At 40.2% G+C, this 19145-nt stretch overlaps 1 protein-coding gene across 2 annotated transcripts in view; it reads left to right on the plus strand.

The window, feature by feature from the left end:
• Window positions 1-19145, plus strand: part of RMDN2 (regulator of microtubule dynamics 2) — a 66489-nt gene that overhangs the window by 12368 nt on the left and 34976 nt on the right. For both annotated transcript variants that reach the window (XM_054022475.1, XM_054022477.1), the window contains exons 3-5: window positions 2569-2764; window positions 5039-5141; window positions 7363-7423. In XM_054022475.1, coding sequence (XP_053878450.1) covers window positions 2569-2764; window positions 5039-5141; window positions 7363-7423 — 360 coding nt within the window. The remainder of the gene's footprint in view (window positions 1-2568; window positions 2765-5038; window positions 5142-7362; window positions 7424-19145) is intronic.

Below are 19145 nucleotides of genomic sequence, written 5' to 3' on the forward strand. Positions count from 1 at the left end.
TTTTTTTTTTTTAATTGCACTTCCATGGGATCAGAGGGGGGATGATGTGCAACCACCTGCCCATTCTATTCCAACTCACCCTGTCTCCTCCCTCTTCCCCAGCACAGGCTGTGGGCTAGAAAAGGAGTTCTTCCCTTTGGTCTGGGAGGTAAGGAAAGGCACATTATGTGGATTGATGGGGATATGATCTGGCCATAGAGAACATTATTACTTCCCTGATATTTTTGTTTTGTTATTGATGAAGCTTATTCACTTGTTAGGATTTCCACAACAAAATATTGCTCAGCTGTGAGATGCTTATAGATTTTCTAAGTGAAGTTGTAGAAAAATTGTATTTTATGATCTGGCCGCCTGGAGCTGATGCTTGGTATTGTCAGGTTGACCCAAGACCCTTTGGAGTTCTCTGATGGGCTTGCTTTTGAATGCTTCTCAGCACAAACTTGACCTTGGCATTTTTTGCTTATATGGGAACATCTTGTAGTAATCATGTTAGTCTGTTTTTCAGCCTTGGACAGACAATGTTTTTACAGGGAAAAAAGAAACAAATGGGGAGATGTTATTTCTGCTAATTATCATTCATGATAATTGATAACACTGAGACCTTGATTCCCATGAGTAAAATCCAACACTTTTAAACTTTAAAGGGTGTTTGATGTGGTTCAAAAAAGCTTTTAACTCTACAATACTGTAACAGTAAAAGTATACAGGAACATGTAGTTCCATTTACAATTGCTATTTAATCATTGTTACTTTACACTATAACTCCAAGCATTTTCAGTTGGTAGTTAAACAAGACAACCCTTTTTACCTGAAGGTCAGGATTCCAACTGATTTGCAAGAAGGTGTTCAGCACTGAAGCATGCATTACAGCTAAAGAAGCCTCTAAAAATATACTGCTTTTTTGGTGGTTTATATAGTCCATTATATACACCGCTTACATATGCAGTAGCTTTACAACCAGTTCAAAATAATAATGAAATAGCAACACATTGCACTTTTAAATAGGTTTTAGCAGACTACAGTAAATATTTAACAACTTTCAAATCCTGACTCTGCTGAAGTCAATGGAACTTTTGCCATTGGACTTCAGTGGTATGAGGATTCAGCTCTAAACTAATAGATAAATATATAAAAATCTGTTCTGAATATTTCACTTTTGTCCATCATACTTTGCTTTTCAATTTGTCACTAAAAAGCTTTTATTCCTCTTCTTTCCCATACCAGTGGGGAAATTTAAGTTTAGAAACTACCATGGCAATTCTGTTATTCAATAAGCAGCTGCATACTTATTACTTTAACTTATCCAAGCAAGCTGTAAATGCACAATGTCATTTTAATTCTGGTAGTTTTCTGAGAGTGATTTATTGGAGAGAGGATTATTTAAATAAAAGTATCAAAAATCATTTAGCTCTATATTTCCAGCACACTATAATGATCCTATTTCTAGAAAATTATTTGTATGTTTTGGTTGTTCTGAGCAAATTTGACTGAATTATTTATTGCTTAGGGTGTGCAATAATTAAAAATATGCAATTTGTATTTTATTCTGGTCATGGTAACTTTGAGCGCTCTGTGCTTGATAGCAAATAGTTTCCAAAGATTACTGCAAATAGATTGTTCCATAAGAACATGATTTTCAAAAAATGGATGCCAACAGTTACTCTTATTTATTTATGGTATGTGCACCTAAATAGATGGCGAGAACTTCAAATGTCTTTTGGAGTCAATGGAGATTGTTGAGTGGTCAGCTCTTTGGAAAATAAGGCTACTTATTTATCTCTGTGTGGCAATTTATAAAATATGATTCTTTCCTTAGTTGTATTTTCCCATAACTCAGTCAGTGAAGTTAGTGAACTACTTTAGTTTTTCCAGTGTGGGATATTAATCTTCTGAATGTACAAAATATATTGATGTAATTGATCATGCTTAACATGTAAATAGCATTTGACATCATTAAAGCATTTTGCAAAATTCAGATACACAGCACTTGTAACATTTGTGCGATTGGTTAGTATTTACACCTACATTTCACAGATGGGGTAAATGAGTCTCAGGATTCAAGTGAGTTTTTCAAGGCTACTGTAATGGAATGCTAAAATATATTGTACTGTTCAGGCTCTAGATGTCTCTGTGCATAAAATACCATATTTAAGCTAACCTCAGCCATACCTGGCAGTGCCTTAAAGGATCTTCTGATGAACACATCTGATAGGTATCTTGCTCAGAAGCAAGCTCTGTAGCCAGTCCATATCTGGAAACAGAACCATGACAGCTACAGAGACAATGTCAAAAACAGAATAAGAACTCACAGTATTCCTGTGCTCTAACCACTAGGCAATGTCCCTGACAATCATGTTGTGCAGACTTAAACTTGATGCATTCTTCCTAACTATTGCCTAATATGCTAATTATAATGAATCTATTCTCCAGTTCAGAATAAATGTAAAATGAATGTGAAACAATCAGGAACTGAGCTAACTTCTTTAAAGTTGGGGAACTGGCACAAATTGTTATAGAACGTTTTGTCAATATTTTTAGAATATATAATTATTGTTTCTATAATTTTAGCTATATTACAGCTCACAGTGATACTGAAGGAGAATCCGAAGAAGAAAGGGGATGGATTAGTTTACCTGCAGCATCTGCAAGAACAGAAAAGGAAACAGAATTATTTAATCTTCTGCAGCAGGTGGACAGTTTGCGTTGTGGTTCAGATGATGATAAAAAGGAGAGCTTCAGACTGTTACTTGAGAAAGAGGAAAAGGTACTAAGGGATAAATGTACAATTATTTTCATAGTCCTGGCTCTAGGTTCACTACTGTATGTCATCCTTTTTAACTCTGAAATATTAGAACTAAAGTACAGAAGACTAGAAGGTGTTGTACAACAATTTACGTTAAAAACAAATAATTATTTCCAAGTATCATCACATCAGTATTTTTATAGGGTAGCTGTAAAGGTTTAATTGTTTTGTATATCAAGTTCTAGTTTGTTACAGCTTCTTAAGGAACAGACATGTCATGGACTTTTTTTAGGCAGTAGGAGTAGTTTTTCCAGCTCTCAAAATTGTCTATATGGAAAAGTCCTATGGAATTAAAATAGGGACGAAACCAACAGGGATCTAAAGAAATTTAAAGAGTGTTTATAAAAATGACACTAAAAACCGATAGGGAGAGATCCACTGAAGTCAATGGAGCTATGATAGTTTACATCACCCGGGGATCTGCCCCATAAAATCGAATAGAGTGATCATTAGTGTGTAGTTTTTTTTTTTTAAAGCATCCTATAGAATTCTATAGGAGGGTATCACTGCTCACTCACCTCTTGAGTGCCTTCTAATGGCTGGGTGTGGTAATGCAGGCCTTTCTTGCACCTGGCTGTAGGTTGTCAACCTCGCTTGGTGGGTCTTCAGTGGCTCAGCTCTCCAGCCAAGTCTCACAGTCCATATGAATGAACGAACCCCTTCTGGGTTAACAAGGTTCCAACAAGGACTAGCAGAGTGCCCTTATTAGTGTCTTCACCAATGTCTCTGGACCCTTTGAGTCTAGCCTCTTTATCAGGCTTTTAGTAAAGAACCCCACCAGGACTGTTGGTCTACCCTCACCAGGGCCCTGTTTCTTGCCCCTTTAAATCTAGGGCCTTTAAACAAGCTGTGTCCCTTTCCAGGGCTTAGGCCACTCCAGCACTTGCTGGTGGGGGACCCGGGTCCATCTACTACTCCAGGTCCCAACACACAGCAGTCACTTACTGCTCCCTCCAGTTTGCTGCTGCTATTCCTTGGGCCTTTTCCCATGCAGCTCCCTTCTCTTTGCCCATACCTCAGAGCTTAAGTTCCCAGAGCCTCTTCCTCCTCTCTGAATGCAACTACCACCAGAACCCTTCTGCTTCTCTGGAGCTTCTGTGACCAGAGAGGAGCACCCTTCTCTGCTCCTCTGGTTACAGCCAACAACTGACCTGCTTAGGCCTTGCAGCTCCTTTTATCTGAGCCTGCTGGGCTCTGATTGGCTCCTTCCATGTAGCCTGTCTAAGCAGGCCTCTAGGACCCACCTTTGCTGCTCTTTTCCTAGGGCAGGGTGTAGTAGGACCACAGGGCCTCCAGCAGGGGACCGCAAAGGCCTAGTACACCCTGTTACAGAGGGATATAATCCTCTATTAAATTCTAAAGGATGATTTAAAAAACCCATAAAAAGTTACAATTTTCTGGTACATTCTCTAGAACAGGGATAGTCAATTATTGTTTGCCAAAGTCTAAATATCTTGGTCAAGGTATAGTCAAGGTCCAGACTCCAGAGAAAATAATAATAATAAAAAAACCCAGTAATGATAATAAGTAAATAAAAAGATTTTGGGTCCGTTCAAAAATGTCTGGCAATCCGAATTTGGCCTGCGATCTGACTATTTACTATCCCTGCTCCAGGACTTTTCCTTCAAGGTGAGCTTGACCTTTCAGCACTTGTGCTGTCATTGAAATCACTGGGAGTTTTAGGTGCAGTAATTAATACAGTGCTCACTCTTCATACATTTCTTCTGGTTAGGCAGATATTAGTGCTTTTGGTAGTGTTTCTCATTTAAGTAAGTGTAGAAAATAGCAGTCAGACTGGTAGATATGATACTTACTGTGAGTGTATGATGAGATTTTTTATTTCATGCACAAAGAAAACATCCTAATTGCTTACTGCTTGCTATTTTTATAATGGATTACCCTTTTATTTGTAATAATGAACAGTTATAGAAAGTCCTTTTGTAAAGAAAACAAAGAAAAACCCTGAACAAACCTAATACATGTGTTCCAGCTAAGTGTCCCAATATTTATCTTCTCTTCTTAGGGGAAAAATTCATCTGTCTTGCTCTCCAAACATAATAAACATAGTGTGGAAGGAATAAAAATAGCCAAAAATTCACCATCTTTCAATGAGGGGAGAGAATAAATATGCTGTTAAATTATTTTAACTTTTATTCAAGGAAACTATATAAAATTACTTTTACATTTTAGTCAGTTTAATGGTCTAATATATCTGCTTCTTCCTTCTCCTTTCAGTATGGAAACCATGAGGGGTTTCTTTGGAGACTTGCACGAGCTTATGGAGATATGTTTGAGATGACTACAGATGTTGAAGAAAAGAAGAAATATGTTGCTAATGGTAGGGGGAGCAAAAAGCTGGCTAGATAAAATGACACCTGATTATTGTAGAAAGGCTCATTCTGTGAACTTTTAGTGGCACTTTTCCCTGAAATGTCATAGTCCAAGTAATTTGTAATCTGGTTTTATAAGGATAGCATTTAGACCTTGATGAAAATGTTTTGCATGATAAAACTGCCACGTGTTTTGGCATCAAGCACTTAGTTTCACTCTACTCAGAAGATGTCCAGGACTGGATTAGAAGGGATTTTGCCAGTCAGGATTGGCTCCAGTCAGTGCCTTTAATACTTAAATGTGAGCCAGACTGACACAGAACTAAAATAAAAAAAATCTTCAGCCTGATGATGTCTAAATAAATGCCAAGGCTAAGGCAATTTTTTTTCCTAGGGCAAAGGTTGGGGTCCTCTGAGGCCCCACAGTTTAGTAACCCCGTCTCAGGTGAGGAGGGCTGAATATGGCTCTTTCAGGAGCCTGCAAATACTGAGGACTAGAAGCAGTGCTAAAGAATGAAAAGCAGAATATGCTGCATCCACTGCACCAAGCCTGTGTATCCAACATCTCCTGGATGTCCTGTTGTCAGCTTAATCTCAAACTGATCAAAACTGAATTCCTGATTTTTCCCTCTCACTACCTCCTTTTTTCCTCTGCAACTTTCCAAAGCACCACCATATTGGCCATTGCTCGGGTTCATAACTGGGAGGTCATCATTTGCTTTCTCTCCCTGGTCCTGCACATTTAAGCTGTATCTAAATCCTGCCACCTCTTCAGTACCTCTAGCACCTTCCTTTCTCAATGAGGAATTCTCACCCAGGCCATCTTGATCTCGACTACTGCACAATTCTTCTCTCTTGTCTCTCTGACATTCCCATGGCCCCCTCCTGTCCATACAACACACTGCCACTAAAATAATCCTCTTTGCCCATCTCTTTGATTACATCACTCCCTCTGTACCTCATCCACTGGCTCCCCCTCCTCTCCTGCATCAAATTTAACTTGTCCTTACTGCCTTCAGAGCCCTACATAGTCCTGCCTCTCCTTACTTATCTCTTTGTCTTGTTCTGAGTTTTCATTAACCCACTCTGTTCCTCCAGGGATGCCAGCCTGGACCACTCATTTGATAGCTTCTCTCACACACACCTCTCCCTGCCTTCTTTCATGCTACCCTTACACATGCTGTGTCCTTCCTGAGCTGCTCTGCAGGGTACCTACTCTGTCTGCCATCACATCTCTTGTGAAGACTCATCTGTCTTGATTCCTATAAGAAACTTGCTAACTAACATTGTCTTGCTTCACGACTAACTTGGATATAATTTACGTGCACGGTATGTGTTTAATATTAACACAAGTGTATCTTTGTTACTCCCTTCCCCTTACTCACTGTCCATTTGTTTACATGTCTGTCTGTACAGTGAGCTCCTTCGGGCAGGGATGTTCCCTTCTTTGTTTGGAAAGTGCCCAGTACACACACAGCACACAAAATAAATAATAAAATAATAATAAAACTATACTTTGATCTCACATCATTTGCTGCTGCTTTTGATTAATTTTAGCACTTGTTGATGAGAGATAATGACAGGGCAGAGAGAGACGAGAAGCAATGGTGATATGTGAAGTGGGTCAGAGGTATTCATGTGATCAGCAGTGTTGCATCACAGCCTGTTCAGATATTTATCCTGCAATGGCTGGGTGTTCTGAGTTCTGAAGTCTCTTGCAGCATTTTTTTTTTTTAATTTTTAGTTTGGGAAGAGGCTCAGAGAGAACTGTTTCTAAAGTGGACTTGGCACAGTAACTTATTTTTAATTCCAACTGGAGAGAGGATTGTTTGCTTTACCTCTTGTTTTTATAGTTATTTTTAATAATAATAATAAAATGTGGCTTAATTGGTTACAGCTAAGGCTTTAGACACAGCAATCTCATCATCTGGACTCCTACTCAAAATGTGAATTTGGCCAAGTCGCTTAATTTCTTCATTCCTGAGTCAAAAGCAGAACATCACTGAAAACCAGTTGGTTGCATCTGAATTGAACTGTCCTAAGTAAACAAAAATATAAAAAATACATTTGTGTATGTATTGTGAATCCATAATGTTACAATATCCCTCTCAGTGTTTACATGGAAAATCAAATTGGTTTCTTTTATATCTAAAGTATATTATCTCACAATGTAGTTCCTGGCTTAATCTAAGATGGAGAGATGCTTTAGTATAACTTTTTCTTTTACAGGAAAGATTGTAGCTGAAAAAGCTATTCAGCTGGATACCATGAGCGCTGATAGCCACCAATGGTAAGTTTGAATAATGGAGAAATATTGTTTGTATTATGGTTTTCTGCAAAGTCAGAAAGCTGAAATAGTCTATAAAAAATGTCCACAACAAGTCCTATAAGAGTTACAGGCTCCATATTTTATCATTGTAGATTATTGGTTGGATATCAGTTTTGCAAGGTAGCTGTTTATAACTTTATATGGTTTTATTTACCCAGCATAATGCAGTTACATCTAATAATTACATTAAAATATTTTGAGAAAAGCTTGCTATAGTACATGAAACCTCAGTTTTTGGTGAAACAAGGCACTAAACAATTTTCCAGTAAGTATGATGAAATGTAGGAATGAGTATTTGATTACACCAGTATCTCATAATGTCCATACAAACTACAATTTTCCATTTTCTTTCTTTTCCTAAACTATTCAAAACAGTTGTTTGACATGATTTTATTTTTGATGTTATTTCTCTTATCTAATTCAAATGCACCCATCCAAAGCACTAGTTGAACTTACAGTCTGTAGCAATGGAAGTTAAACAATAAGGGCCACATTCTGATACATATTGAGTAGTATCTTTCTATGCAAGTATTCCCACTGGAATCCAGAGTTTTAAGCAGGTGCATTGTAATAATAAATTAAATGAACAATATATTCATAGAAATACTTTAGGAATAGCTAATTATGAAAAAAGCCAAAACAAAAAGTAAACAATGTAATGGAAGAGAGAGACAAATGGAAAATTATGGCTTATGTGAACATTTGGAGATATGGGTGTAGCCGGATACTAATTTCTGCATTTTATCGTATTGCTTACTGAAATGCTGTTAGTTTGGGACCTCAAGATATTGGCCCAATGTCTGTCCAAAATTGAAAATCCTCCCACATCCCCAGAATTAAGACTTTTCCATCACTCTTCCAAAATTAATTCCTCCTCCGCGCAACAAGAAAGAAACTGAGTGTAGTTAATGACTTCCAGCATTAATTGGAGGCCAACAAATTTGATTCTGGTGGACCAATAGGGAAAGAGAGCTCCAAAATCATGTCTTCAGACTCCTGTTATTTAACCAAGGGAGTTATTTGCTGCAGCACTTCAGCTAATCTCCTTCTATATTGTGAGGAGTAGGTGATTTATGAGGTATTTAGGCCTTTACTGGTTAACTCCAATAACATAAATTACACCTGGAAATGAGTTGGCGGCCAGTGCAGAACATAAAGATCAAATGTGATGTGCTCCCTGTGCTGAACATTACATAGCAAATGGATCACTGCTTTCTACACTAGCAGGACTATTTTTACAGTCTTACATTTGAAAATTAATATATTTTTTTCCTGTAGCTTGATGTAAAAATTAGGATCATGAACAAAATGGCATATGAAAAGTTGGTACTAGAGTTGGGCAAAATTTAGAATTTCTTTTGCATGAGAAATTCCAACATTTCAAAATTGTCTTTAGTCCCAAATTGGCATAAAAAAGTCAAAATTTCCTGAAAAAAGAAGTTTCTAAAAATTTAGTTTTGTTGCTATCAAAATGACCTCATTAAGGCACTTTGTTTCAGTAAGGTCAAAGCCCTTTGTGTTGACTTTTATATTCTACAATAATTTTAAAGTAATATAATATAGTTGAAACAAATTGTTTTTACCTTTATTAAAATAAAGCACTTATCAAAGTCTATATGTTCCCATGAAATGTTTCAAGTTTGGCAGGTCAGCATTTCTGACAGAAACATATTCCATCAAAAAAATTTCTGCTAGCTTTAGCTGGTGTCTCCTCAGTGCTGCTATTTTATTTATTAATTGTTTACTTCTTTTCTCCTTGCTGATGAAAGTTTTGTTGCTGTTTCTTTCATTCCAGGGTTAGTTTATTAATTATTTGCTAATTATTGCATCAGTTTAGTCTGTCTGCCACTACGCTGAGATCCGCACTTTATTGTGTTGTCCCTGCACAGGGGTTCCTGAGAGAGTTGCTATGCTTTTAAAATGGTGTATTTCCCCCTTCTTTGATGTTACTCTCACCTCTCCTTGAACCAGCTCTGCTTTCTGGCTATGGGCCATTAAAGAGGTATAGTATGGAAGGGGAGTTTAGACTGTGCTAGAGGACATTACCCCTTGAGGCTTTTAATTTATCCTCTCCTCCTTGCTGACTTTGTCATAGTTTAGAAGTAAAATACTGTAATGACAGGCCCCGCTAGCATAGGAAAATAAGTACAAAAGTAAGGAAAGAAAAGGTGTCCCAAAATTAGACTGATCAAAAAAATTGTTCTAGAGGTTGAAGTGTGGAAGGAAATCCCATGTTTCTTAAGCTGTGGTGTCTTGTTGCAGAAAAAAATTATATACGTTCTACAGTTTCATCCTTGTATTTCTGGCCTTAGTAAGTTTGAACTTTTCTTTTACTATGCAGCCAGAGGTACGGAGGCTTTCCAAAAGTATAATGGCATTGTAAGTTTCATTAGTTTGGAATGATCAAGTGCTCAGCATTGGTGGTGATTTTAAGGATTAATGTGGTATAGACTGTAAAGTAGTTTATAATCCCACTTTGTTTATGAAGAATATTGTAATATTTGATATTATTCTCCTGATTAGTACTGGATAAGGGTTATCTCTAATTCACTTTGCAAATGTAATATAGATGGGCTGCAATAATAAAAGCAATAATATTATAGTATTCCTAGCAGGCAGCTAAGTCTACTTATCTGCTTTGATTAAGGCCATGTTTACACTTGCACTTATGTCGGCAAAGTTTTTGTTGCTCCAGGGTGTGAAAAAAACACTCTCCTGAGCAACGTAAATTTTGCCATCATAAGCGCTCATGTGCACAGCGCTATGTTGGCGGAAGATGCTCTCCCGCTGACATTGCTACCGCTGCTCATTGAGCTGTTTTATTGTGTTGACTGGAGAGGTCTCTCGTGGCTACACAAGTGCTGCTGTAAGTGGAGACGTGGCCTTAGTTTGTACAGTTCTTTCTCTTCCTCTTTCACCCTTGATTACACAGACGCTTGTAATTTAATAATATGGGGGGGGGGATGAAATTTAATTAAACAACTCTGAATTGTACATAAAATTTTTATTCCTTCCTTTTGTGGAAGAAAATTTGTTTTATAAGTTGGCACTAATGTTTCCCTGGGTTTTATTCTGTTTGTCTATTGGGAACATAAAATATATCTGTCTCAGAGGATTAGGATAATAGGCTTCTTTGAAAGCTTTTCTCAGAAGCTTATCTCTAATAATTAGGAGCTCTAATTAGAACATAAATAAATTTCTATATGTACAAGCCAAGGAAGTTCAGCAACTGTGAAGTATAATTGATTGAGGGGAAATTGCTAATTCTGGCCTTCTTTTCCCACCCATACAGATTTTTTAGATTTATTTGACCTGGTAAACCATATTCTATATATTACATGTCAACTTGGTGTCTTCATTTAGTCTGTTAGAAAAGTTCTATGATATGAGAACAAGTGATGGGCTTTCTGAGCAAGGCCTCCCTTCAACAGAGAGATACCTTCGTGTCTACCTATCTCTATACTTAAAAGTTTTTTAGTGTAGCCTGTTGGTTAGGAGTATGAAAAAAATCACACACTCTCCTACTAACATAGCTGTGCTGGCAAAAGCCCTATTGTATACACAGTTATATCAGCAAAAAGGTCCTATTGCCAGTATATCTTCTTTAGTTTGCGGAACTGGTATAAGTTATTTATTTGGGCAGAAGCACTCTTTTGCTGGCATAAGCAATGTCTCCATTAGGAGGGTTTGCTGGTATAGCTAAGGTCGTTTTTTACCTACTTTCCACATCTGCCTCCAGAAAAATGCCTGGAATAGGGCCAACTGCCTGTCTGTGATCTGTCAGTGCAGAAGATAATCTTTTAGGCAAAAAGATATCAGTACCAGAGCTTTCAGTGTTTTTACCAGCAGCTTGCCAGGTACTCAATATTCATTTTCAAATTAAATTTATCAGTGGGATAAATATAGAAAGTACTGACCAAAACACCTTTTATCAATCAGTCAGCCTTGGCAATCAATCTTTTTGCAGCTGCTGCTAATCTCAGAATTAATAGATGCATCCAGATTTCAGCTGCTGAGTGGTCATACTTTATTTTATGGTTCCTGGATAGATCATGCAGCCTTTAGATTGTCAACAGTTTACAATATCTCTAGTCAAACAATGAAAATCATAGCTGTAATTTTCGTCTATCTAATCAGTCCAGTCCCCTGTGAAGAGGGATTAGAACTATAGTAAGATTTTAATGAAAGATGTAAATGTTGACGATGCCCTCATATGTTTGAACACCTTGCAGCATTTTAATTTGTGGAACTTGTTGCAACTTCCATGGGAGCGGAATGCAAAAATTGGCATTTGTCAGTTAACCAGCTTTTAAAAAAAAAAAATAACTCAAACAGAATCTTGTTTGTGATTGTTTTATGACGAGGGGCCCTACCAAATTCATGGTCCATTTTGGTCAATTTCATGGCCAGGGGGTATAAAATTAGTCAATTTCACGTTTTCAGATGTTTAGATCTGAAATTTCACTGTGTTGTAACCGTGGGGGTCCTGACCCAAAAGGCAGTCAGGGTTAGGCTGTCACAAGGCTATTGTAACAGGATCATGGGATTGCCACCCTTACTTCTGCCTTGCTGCTGGCCGGGGTGCTGCCTTCAGGGCTGGGCAGCTAGAGAGGAAGGCTGCTGGCCGGACGCACAGCTTTAAAGCCAGCTCCACTGCCAGCAGCAGTTCAGAAATGATGGTCGGAGGTATGTGGGATTGGTTACCATATGGTTTTCCTGGCAGTCTCCCGCCCAAGTGGGGGGCTGAGAGCTGGAGTAGCAGCATCCCCATGTGTGTGTGACAGCTGGAACTGCAGCTTCCCTGCGCAGGTGGGTGGGGGGTGACAGCTAGAGCTGCAGAGTTTCCTGCAGCCGGGGAAGGTTCCCAGAGGTGGGTCTGACCCATCCTGGGAGTGGCCCCTGCAGGGGAAGAGCAAGTCCTGTCCCTCCCCATACCCAGGACTAGAAACTGGAGCCCTGCACAGGGTAGAGGCTCCCAGCTGGGCACCAGATTTCACAGGGGAGAACAGATTTCATGGTCCATGATGAGTTTTTCACGACCGTGAATTTGGTAGGGCCCTATTGATGTCAGAGGCTTTCAACCTTTTTTCATTTGCGGACTCTGAAAAAATTTCAAATGGAGGTGTGGACTCCTTTGGAAATCTTAGACATAGTTTGCGGACCCTAGTTTGAAAACCACTGTTCTATGACCTTAATAAATATAAGGAGCTGTTAGAATATAACAGGTACATTTTTTATTTCAGCTACAGCATTATTTACAAAAACATCCCATTCTGCTGTTTTTTTAGCCACTTTTCTAGAACAATTGTTAAAACTAAATAAATGTTTTTCTGTGAGTAGCAAAGTCTTCTGCACTTTTTCCTCTTTACACTTTTCATATGCCACTGCTCAATCCCCTGTACCCACTTTTTGGATGAGGAAGGTTGGTTACAAGCTCTGCAAAGAGCAGAAAGATTTCAAAATACAATCTGTTTTGACTGACATTTGTTAACACAGAAAGTTTTCTATACTTAGCATGGCCGATGGATATGTTAGCCACAAAACTAACATAATGCCGCAGTTAATTATTTATATTTAGTTTATAGGATGTCGCTGATTACAGAAAGTCTGAGAGCACATACACACAATTTAATACAAATGACTTTTCTAAGTGAAATCCCCACACAGTACAACTGCACCCAACAGTCCTCTTTCCCATGCACATGTGTGTTAAGCAAAAGCTCAGTGCCAAACTCAGGGTCTGTCAGATCAGCAGGGGAAGTGAATTCTATAGTTGACCATGCTGAGCCAGCGGGGGTGGGATATTCTGGTGTGGGGCTTTCTCAGTCTCTCCTGTTGAAGCCGTTCCACTTTGTATAAATACTTAGTCATTGGCGCTCGGGGACTGGACTCTGGGTCTCCCATCTCGCTGGTGACTGACCTAAAACCACCAGATTGAGGGAGCACCACATCAAAATATCCCATAGCCCAGTGGTTTGAGCACTTTCCTGAGAGCTGTGGGAGAGCCTTGTTTAAATAATTTCTCCCTGTCAGGCTGGGGGGTGAGGGAGAGCTGAACCTGGGTCTCCCACATCCCAGGTGAATACTCTCATCACTGGGCTAAAAGTTATAAGGTGAGCACCACTGCCGCCGCCTCCTCCTCCTCTGGCCGTTAATAAGTGCACCCAACTTATTCTCACAAGAAGTGACTTAGGTATCTAAACAACCTGACTTCAAGAGAGGGGTTCCCAGCTGCGGATCTCCAGCACAGATAGGCCCTGCAGCCTGGATTTAGGCACCTGACTCTGTAAGAGGGATGATGATGACTATTGACTGTTGTTGGCAACTCCCTGCCTAGTGTGCTGGCTTTTTTGGATTGCATTCTCAGGCATCTCTCTCTCCCCATGTATTGTATAAGGAGCTTAGGCTTCTAACTCAGGCTTTGTGGGTCCCATTTCTGTTCCAGTGATTTTGTAGGCACGTAAAAGTCAGGTGTTGAAACACACAGTTACACCTAGGTCCTTTGGTGGGTCTGGGCCTCTGAGGCTAACACTACCAATTAGATTTCAGAGTAGCAGCCGTGTTAGTCTGTATCTGAAAAAAGAACAGGAGTACTTGTGGCACCTTAGAGACTAACAAATTTATTAGAGCATAAGCTTTCGTGGGCTACAGCCCACTTCTTCGGATGCATATAGAATGGAACATATATTGAGGAGATATATATACACACATACAGAGAGCATGAACAGGTGGGAGTTGTCTTACCAACTCTGAGAGGCCAATTAAGTAAGAGAAAAAAAAAAAAACTTTTGAAGTGATAATCAAGATAGCCCAGTACAGACAGTTTGATAAGGAGTGTCTTATCAAACTGTCTGTACTGGGCTATCTTGATTATCACTTCAAAAGTTTTTTTTTTTTTCTCTTACTTAATTGGCCTCTCAGAGTTGGTAAGACAACTCCCACCTGTTCATGCTCTCTGTATGTGTGTATATATATCTCCTCAATATATGTTCCATTCTATATGCATCCGAAGAAGTGGGCTGTAGCCCACGAAAGCTTATGCTCTAATAAATTTGTTAGTCTCTAAGGTGCCACAAATACTCCTGTTCTTACTATCAATTAGGAAGTCATCTGTATGCTCCACTAGTTTAAACTTCAGTGTGACATTAAGGGTAGTTGTTCTGTGTTATGTTTGTTTTGTAAAGAGCAAAAGTCCAATGTAGAGCACATTGTAACTTCCAGACTGGCTTATTGCAAAGTCATGGAGAGGTCTGGATATGACAGAGATAGTGTGTAAATGCCCAGCCAGAAGGTGCTTTTGGCTTCCTATCACCCCCGAGAATCCAAAAATAGTCAGGGATCTCAATGCACTCTCAAACTGTGAATTTCCTGAACTAAAGGGGAACAGCTCCCTCAGTAATAGGGACACGCATTATAACCATCCCCATTATAATTTGGGAATCTCACTCTCATCATTTTGACTTTACCATATTAAGCTTCACCCAACTCACAATTGGTGTTATGCTCCCAGTCCTAGGAGAAGTTACTACTGCATGTGCATGAAACCAAGTTTGTCAATGCTTTAACTTGGTTATTATACATCTATGCACATGTGTGACTAACAAAAGAGTCTAGTCCTCAGGTGTAGCCAACTTGGACATTTCAAATGTTAAAGTATTTGAGTTGTGTGAGGACAGGAGAGGGCTAGGAAAGGGGAAGGGAGTTATTTATATGGGAAAAAAATATCTTTGTATTAACCCATATCTAATACAGGGTTGAAGGGATTTTACACAAAGTTCCCAGCAAAATAGAGAATACTGTCAGGCATCCACAATAGCAGAAATGTTCTAGATAATGTCAGGGTTTGAAGGGGTAATCGCTATAAAATATTTCCCTAGGGAAACAAAGTTCATCAAAACTGTGAAATATGTGTGAGGATAATACTTTACAGCTAAGGTAACTTTCTAACTTGGAAGTAATATTTTTATACACTTTTATAGCTAAGGCTCATAACACTTTTCTCCTTTAATTGCACATTTATTTTTATATTGTAGCTGAGCCAGATAGCACCACTGTGCCTAAGGTGAGCAGCTGTTTCCATTATAAACTTTTCAGTTTTTAAAAGGTTGACACTTCGGCCAAAAAACTTTCCCTCAGCTGAAACTTGGCATAACGAGATCACAGGTTGGGAAAGATTTTTCCCATGTTTGATTTATGAGACGACACAAGAATATATATAATGTGTGTGTATGGATCTATGTTTTTTAATTATGCTTAGTGTCGACCCATTGTATACCCTAATCACTTATTATTTTGACAGAAATAATGTAAAACTTCAAATATATAGGCCCAGATGCAGGAGAGATGTTTCAGGGGCTGCAAATTGCCTGTTGGTAAGTGGGCCTAAGGGAGAACTTACATAATTTACTGTTTATTTCTAGCCTCTAAGCAGGTAAATTATGCACATTTAGACAACTGATAGAGGGCTACAGCAGTAAGATTACATAGTTGCTGAAGCTAGTGATTAGAGTTGATAGTAATTTTTTTTCCTGCAGAAAATTTTGAGGTTATTTATTTATTTGCAGAAAACAAACATTCGGAAATGCTATTGTAGAGTCTCCTGGGAGTTGTAATTCAGGTGGCTCATGCTCCCAGACTCTTTTATAATATGGGCTCCCTGGTCAGACTACATCTTCCATAACTAAGGCTGTGAGTCTGTCACGGAGGTCACCGAAGTCATGGAATCCGTGACTTCTGCAGCAGCTGGTGCTGGCTCAGGGGCTGCCCAAGCCAGGCAGCCCCTGGGTCAGCAGCAGCAGTTTGGGTGTGTGGGAGGGGGCTCAGGGCTAGGGGCAGAAGGGTGCGGGGGGGGCACTTAACTGGGGGTAGGGAGCTCCCCGGCTCCCACTGGCATGGCCCTGCAGCTCCTAGGCAGCGGCGGGGGTCTGCGCCGCATGCTGTCTGCCCCCGCAAGCCCCGCCCCCACAGCTCCCATTGGCTGCGGTTCCTGGCCAATTGGAACTGCGGCAGCCGGCACTTGTGGTAGGAGCAGCGGAAGCCCCGCCAAACCCCTCCCCCCCGGACCAGTGGGGTCCCAGGCCACCTCCCCCAGCACCCATGGTGCCCTCGGACTGTCCCCCCGCACCCAGAACACCCACACCCCCCAGCCTGAGTTTTAGTCAGGGGGTATTTTTAGTAAAAGTCATGGACAGGTCACAGGCCCATGAATTTCTGTTTTTGGCCCATGACCTGTCCATGACTTTTACTAAAAATACCTGTGACTAAAACTTAGCCTTGATAAACCGTGGTCTCCTTCTTGTGAAGGGAAATGGTGAATCATGGGAAATAGAGCCCAGCTCATAGAGGAAAATTAGGGTATGAGGCACCTTCTGCAGCAAGGTCCTTAGATTAGTGGCACTCTGGTGGAAATTCTGCAGCAATTCATATAGGTGAATGGGACATAGTTTGGGATTGCGGCATAAACACACTAGTTGGATGTTTCTGCTAAAATGATCAGTAAGGAAATCATGATAGTTAAATTATCATAGTTAGGTTTCAGAGTTAACACTCAGTTGAGATTAACCGAGCTATTCACGCCTCTGAGAACTATTGTTTCACATTGTGCAGATTCACAAAGATATGACTGTTGATTTATGCTCTCTTAATATTTTCAGTTATATCTGCAGCCATACGAGATAAAAACAAATATATTAAAAAATAAAGTTTAGTTTCTAGGGGACAGTTCTGCTACAAATTCCATGGCCACAGAAATGCAGAGGCCCATAATATTCTGTTAATGTTGTTTTGGGTACAACAAATTAATCTGCATTGAATACTAGTCTAAAATGGTGTGCCTTTGAATTCCTCTTTGTGTATTGCTGTGTCCTTTACAATGTTGTACTATATGAAAATTCTCCAATTTAGTTTGCATTCAGGTGGGTATTTTTTAAAACTGTTGGTTTTTTTCCAGGGTGTTTGCTTGTGTTAGTTGCAATGTGTCTGCTGGACCTGACATTTCCATGGAGCTCAGCTTTATTACTTTTATGAGATCTTACAACAAAAACTAATGTTCCTGCCAGCCTGGATTAACCAATGTGTTCTTTCTGCACTTGCATGGGACCCCTATCTCAGTGGGGTCATCCGATGACCGGGGGTGGGATCGGGGAACCCTGAGCAGCACTGCATTGCAATGCCACTTGCTCAAATTTGGCCTGGCTGCCCCCCATTGATGCAGAATTGGGCAACCAGGACCTGGAGAAGCTACCCTAGCCCAGGATGGCACTGATGAATGGCTAGCAAGGTTGCGGGGATAATGGGTGAGTTGGTGGTGGGCTATGGGTTTAGTGAAGAGAGCAATTGGGGATGTTGGCAGTGGCAGGGTTGGAGGCTGGAATGAGGTGCTGAGGGCTGTGTGAACAGGATGTATGTCTGGGTTGCTGGAATGTGTGTGAGGACTGTCAGGTTAAGTGTGGGCTGGTGGAGGCTTGTTATGTGGAGTAGGAGGGGCACTTGGAGATCTGTGGGGAGAGTGGGGCATTGGGTAGTATGTGTGTGAAGTGGGGTATGTAGGAGGTGGGGGTGCTTTGCTGTCTATTTTATGAAAGGTTCGGAGCAGGCAATTTCCACAGTGCACAAGGCCCCAAAATTCTTTCTTCCAGGCCTGGTTCCTGCCAGGGTCTACAGTATAGACTTTGTTGCATTCCAAGTAAGGAAAAACCGCAGGACTTTGCTTTGCATCTTGGCAGGCTTGCAGATTCCTAACCCGAACCCCATATTTTCACCAACATAAGTAAATGAGCATCCCACTGATGCTTTACATGTGCTCTGAGATTAATCAGATGCATTTTTATAACTAAACACTCTATAAATAGTGGTAAGAAAGGCTGTAACTGTAGGCACAAACCCATGATCTCTGTAATGTAAAGTAACAGTAATCATAAACGGCACTGTAGATCACAGAGCTGAGAGCAACTCTATAAGGCATTAACATCTCATTCAAAGTCTGACTAGAAAGGAAGCCTAGGAGGCTAGTTGCACTGCCACATAAGCAATCAGTGTGTCTGAGGCTGTGAATACTGTGTACATACATACATACATACATACAGCACATACGGGAGTGGGGAGAGTGTGCTGCTCTTCTGGATGACACAGGAAACTCTGCGGACAGAGTTGGAAAATGTGTCCACTGGCGGGATGATCATTGTGAGACAGGGTGTCTGAGAGAGGAGCAGTGACAGGGAAAAGGGAGGGGATGAATGAGGCTCCCAGGGGAGAAATCAGGAACAGCATTTATAACTGTGTGAAAATGAACCCTTCTTTTCCTTGGCTTTGCATGTATTTAAACATTACTCTTTAAATAAAAAGTTTCACTAAGAGAGCAAGAGAGAGTGTGTGTGTGTGTGTGTGTGTGCGCATGTGTGTAAAATGTTCATGAATGGAAAACTGCCTGGCATTCACAAATAGCACTAACCCTTTCCCCATGTTCCATATTACAGATCTTTGATTACAGTACATCTAGCAAACCCAGGTTTATTGAAATGAGAATATTTAAAACCTTCCTAGGAGACCTCAAAGCTCTTCCCCTGTGGGGGAAGAGGGGATGGGTTTCCAGTCTAGGGTCCACCTGGGAGGAAAGGGAAGGAGGGCAGGAACTGGGGTGGGCTGAGGGAGGTGTGGGTAGGTCAGGAGCAGGTCTACAGGGTTG

This window comes from Malaclemys terrapin, chromosome 3 (genome assembly GCF_027887155.1).
Source record: "Malaclemys terrapin pileata isolate rMalTer1 chromosome 3, rMalTer1.hap1, whole genome shotgun sequence".
Lineage (NCBI taxonomy): Eukaryota > Metazoa > Chordata > Testudines > Emydidae > Malaclemys > Malaclemys terrapin.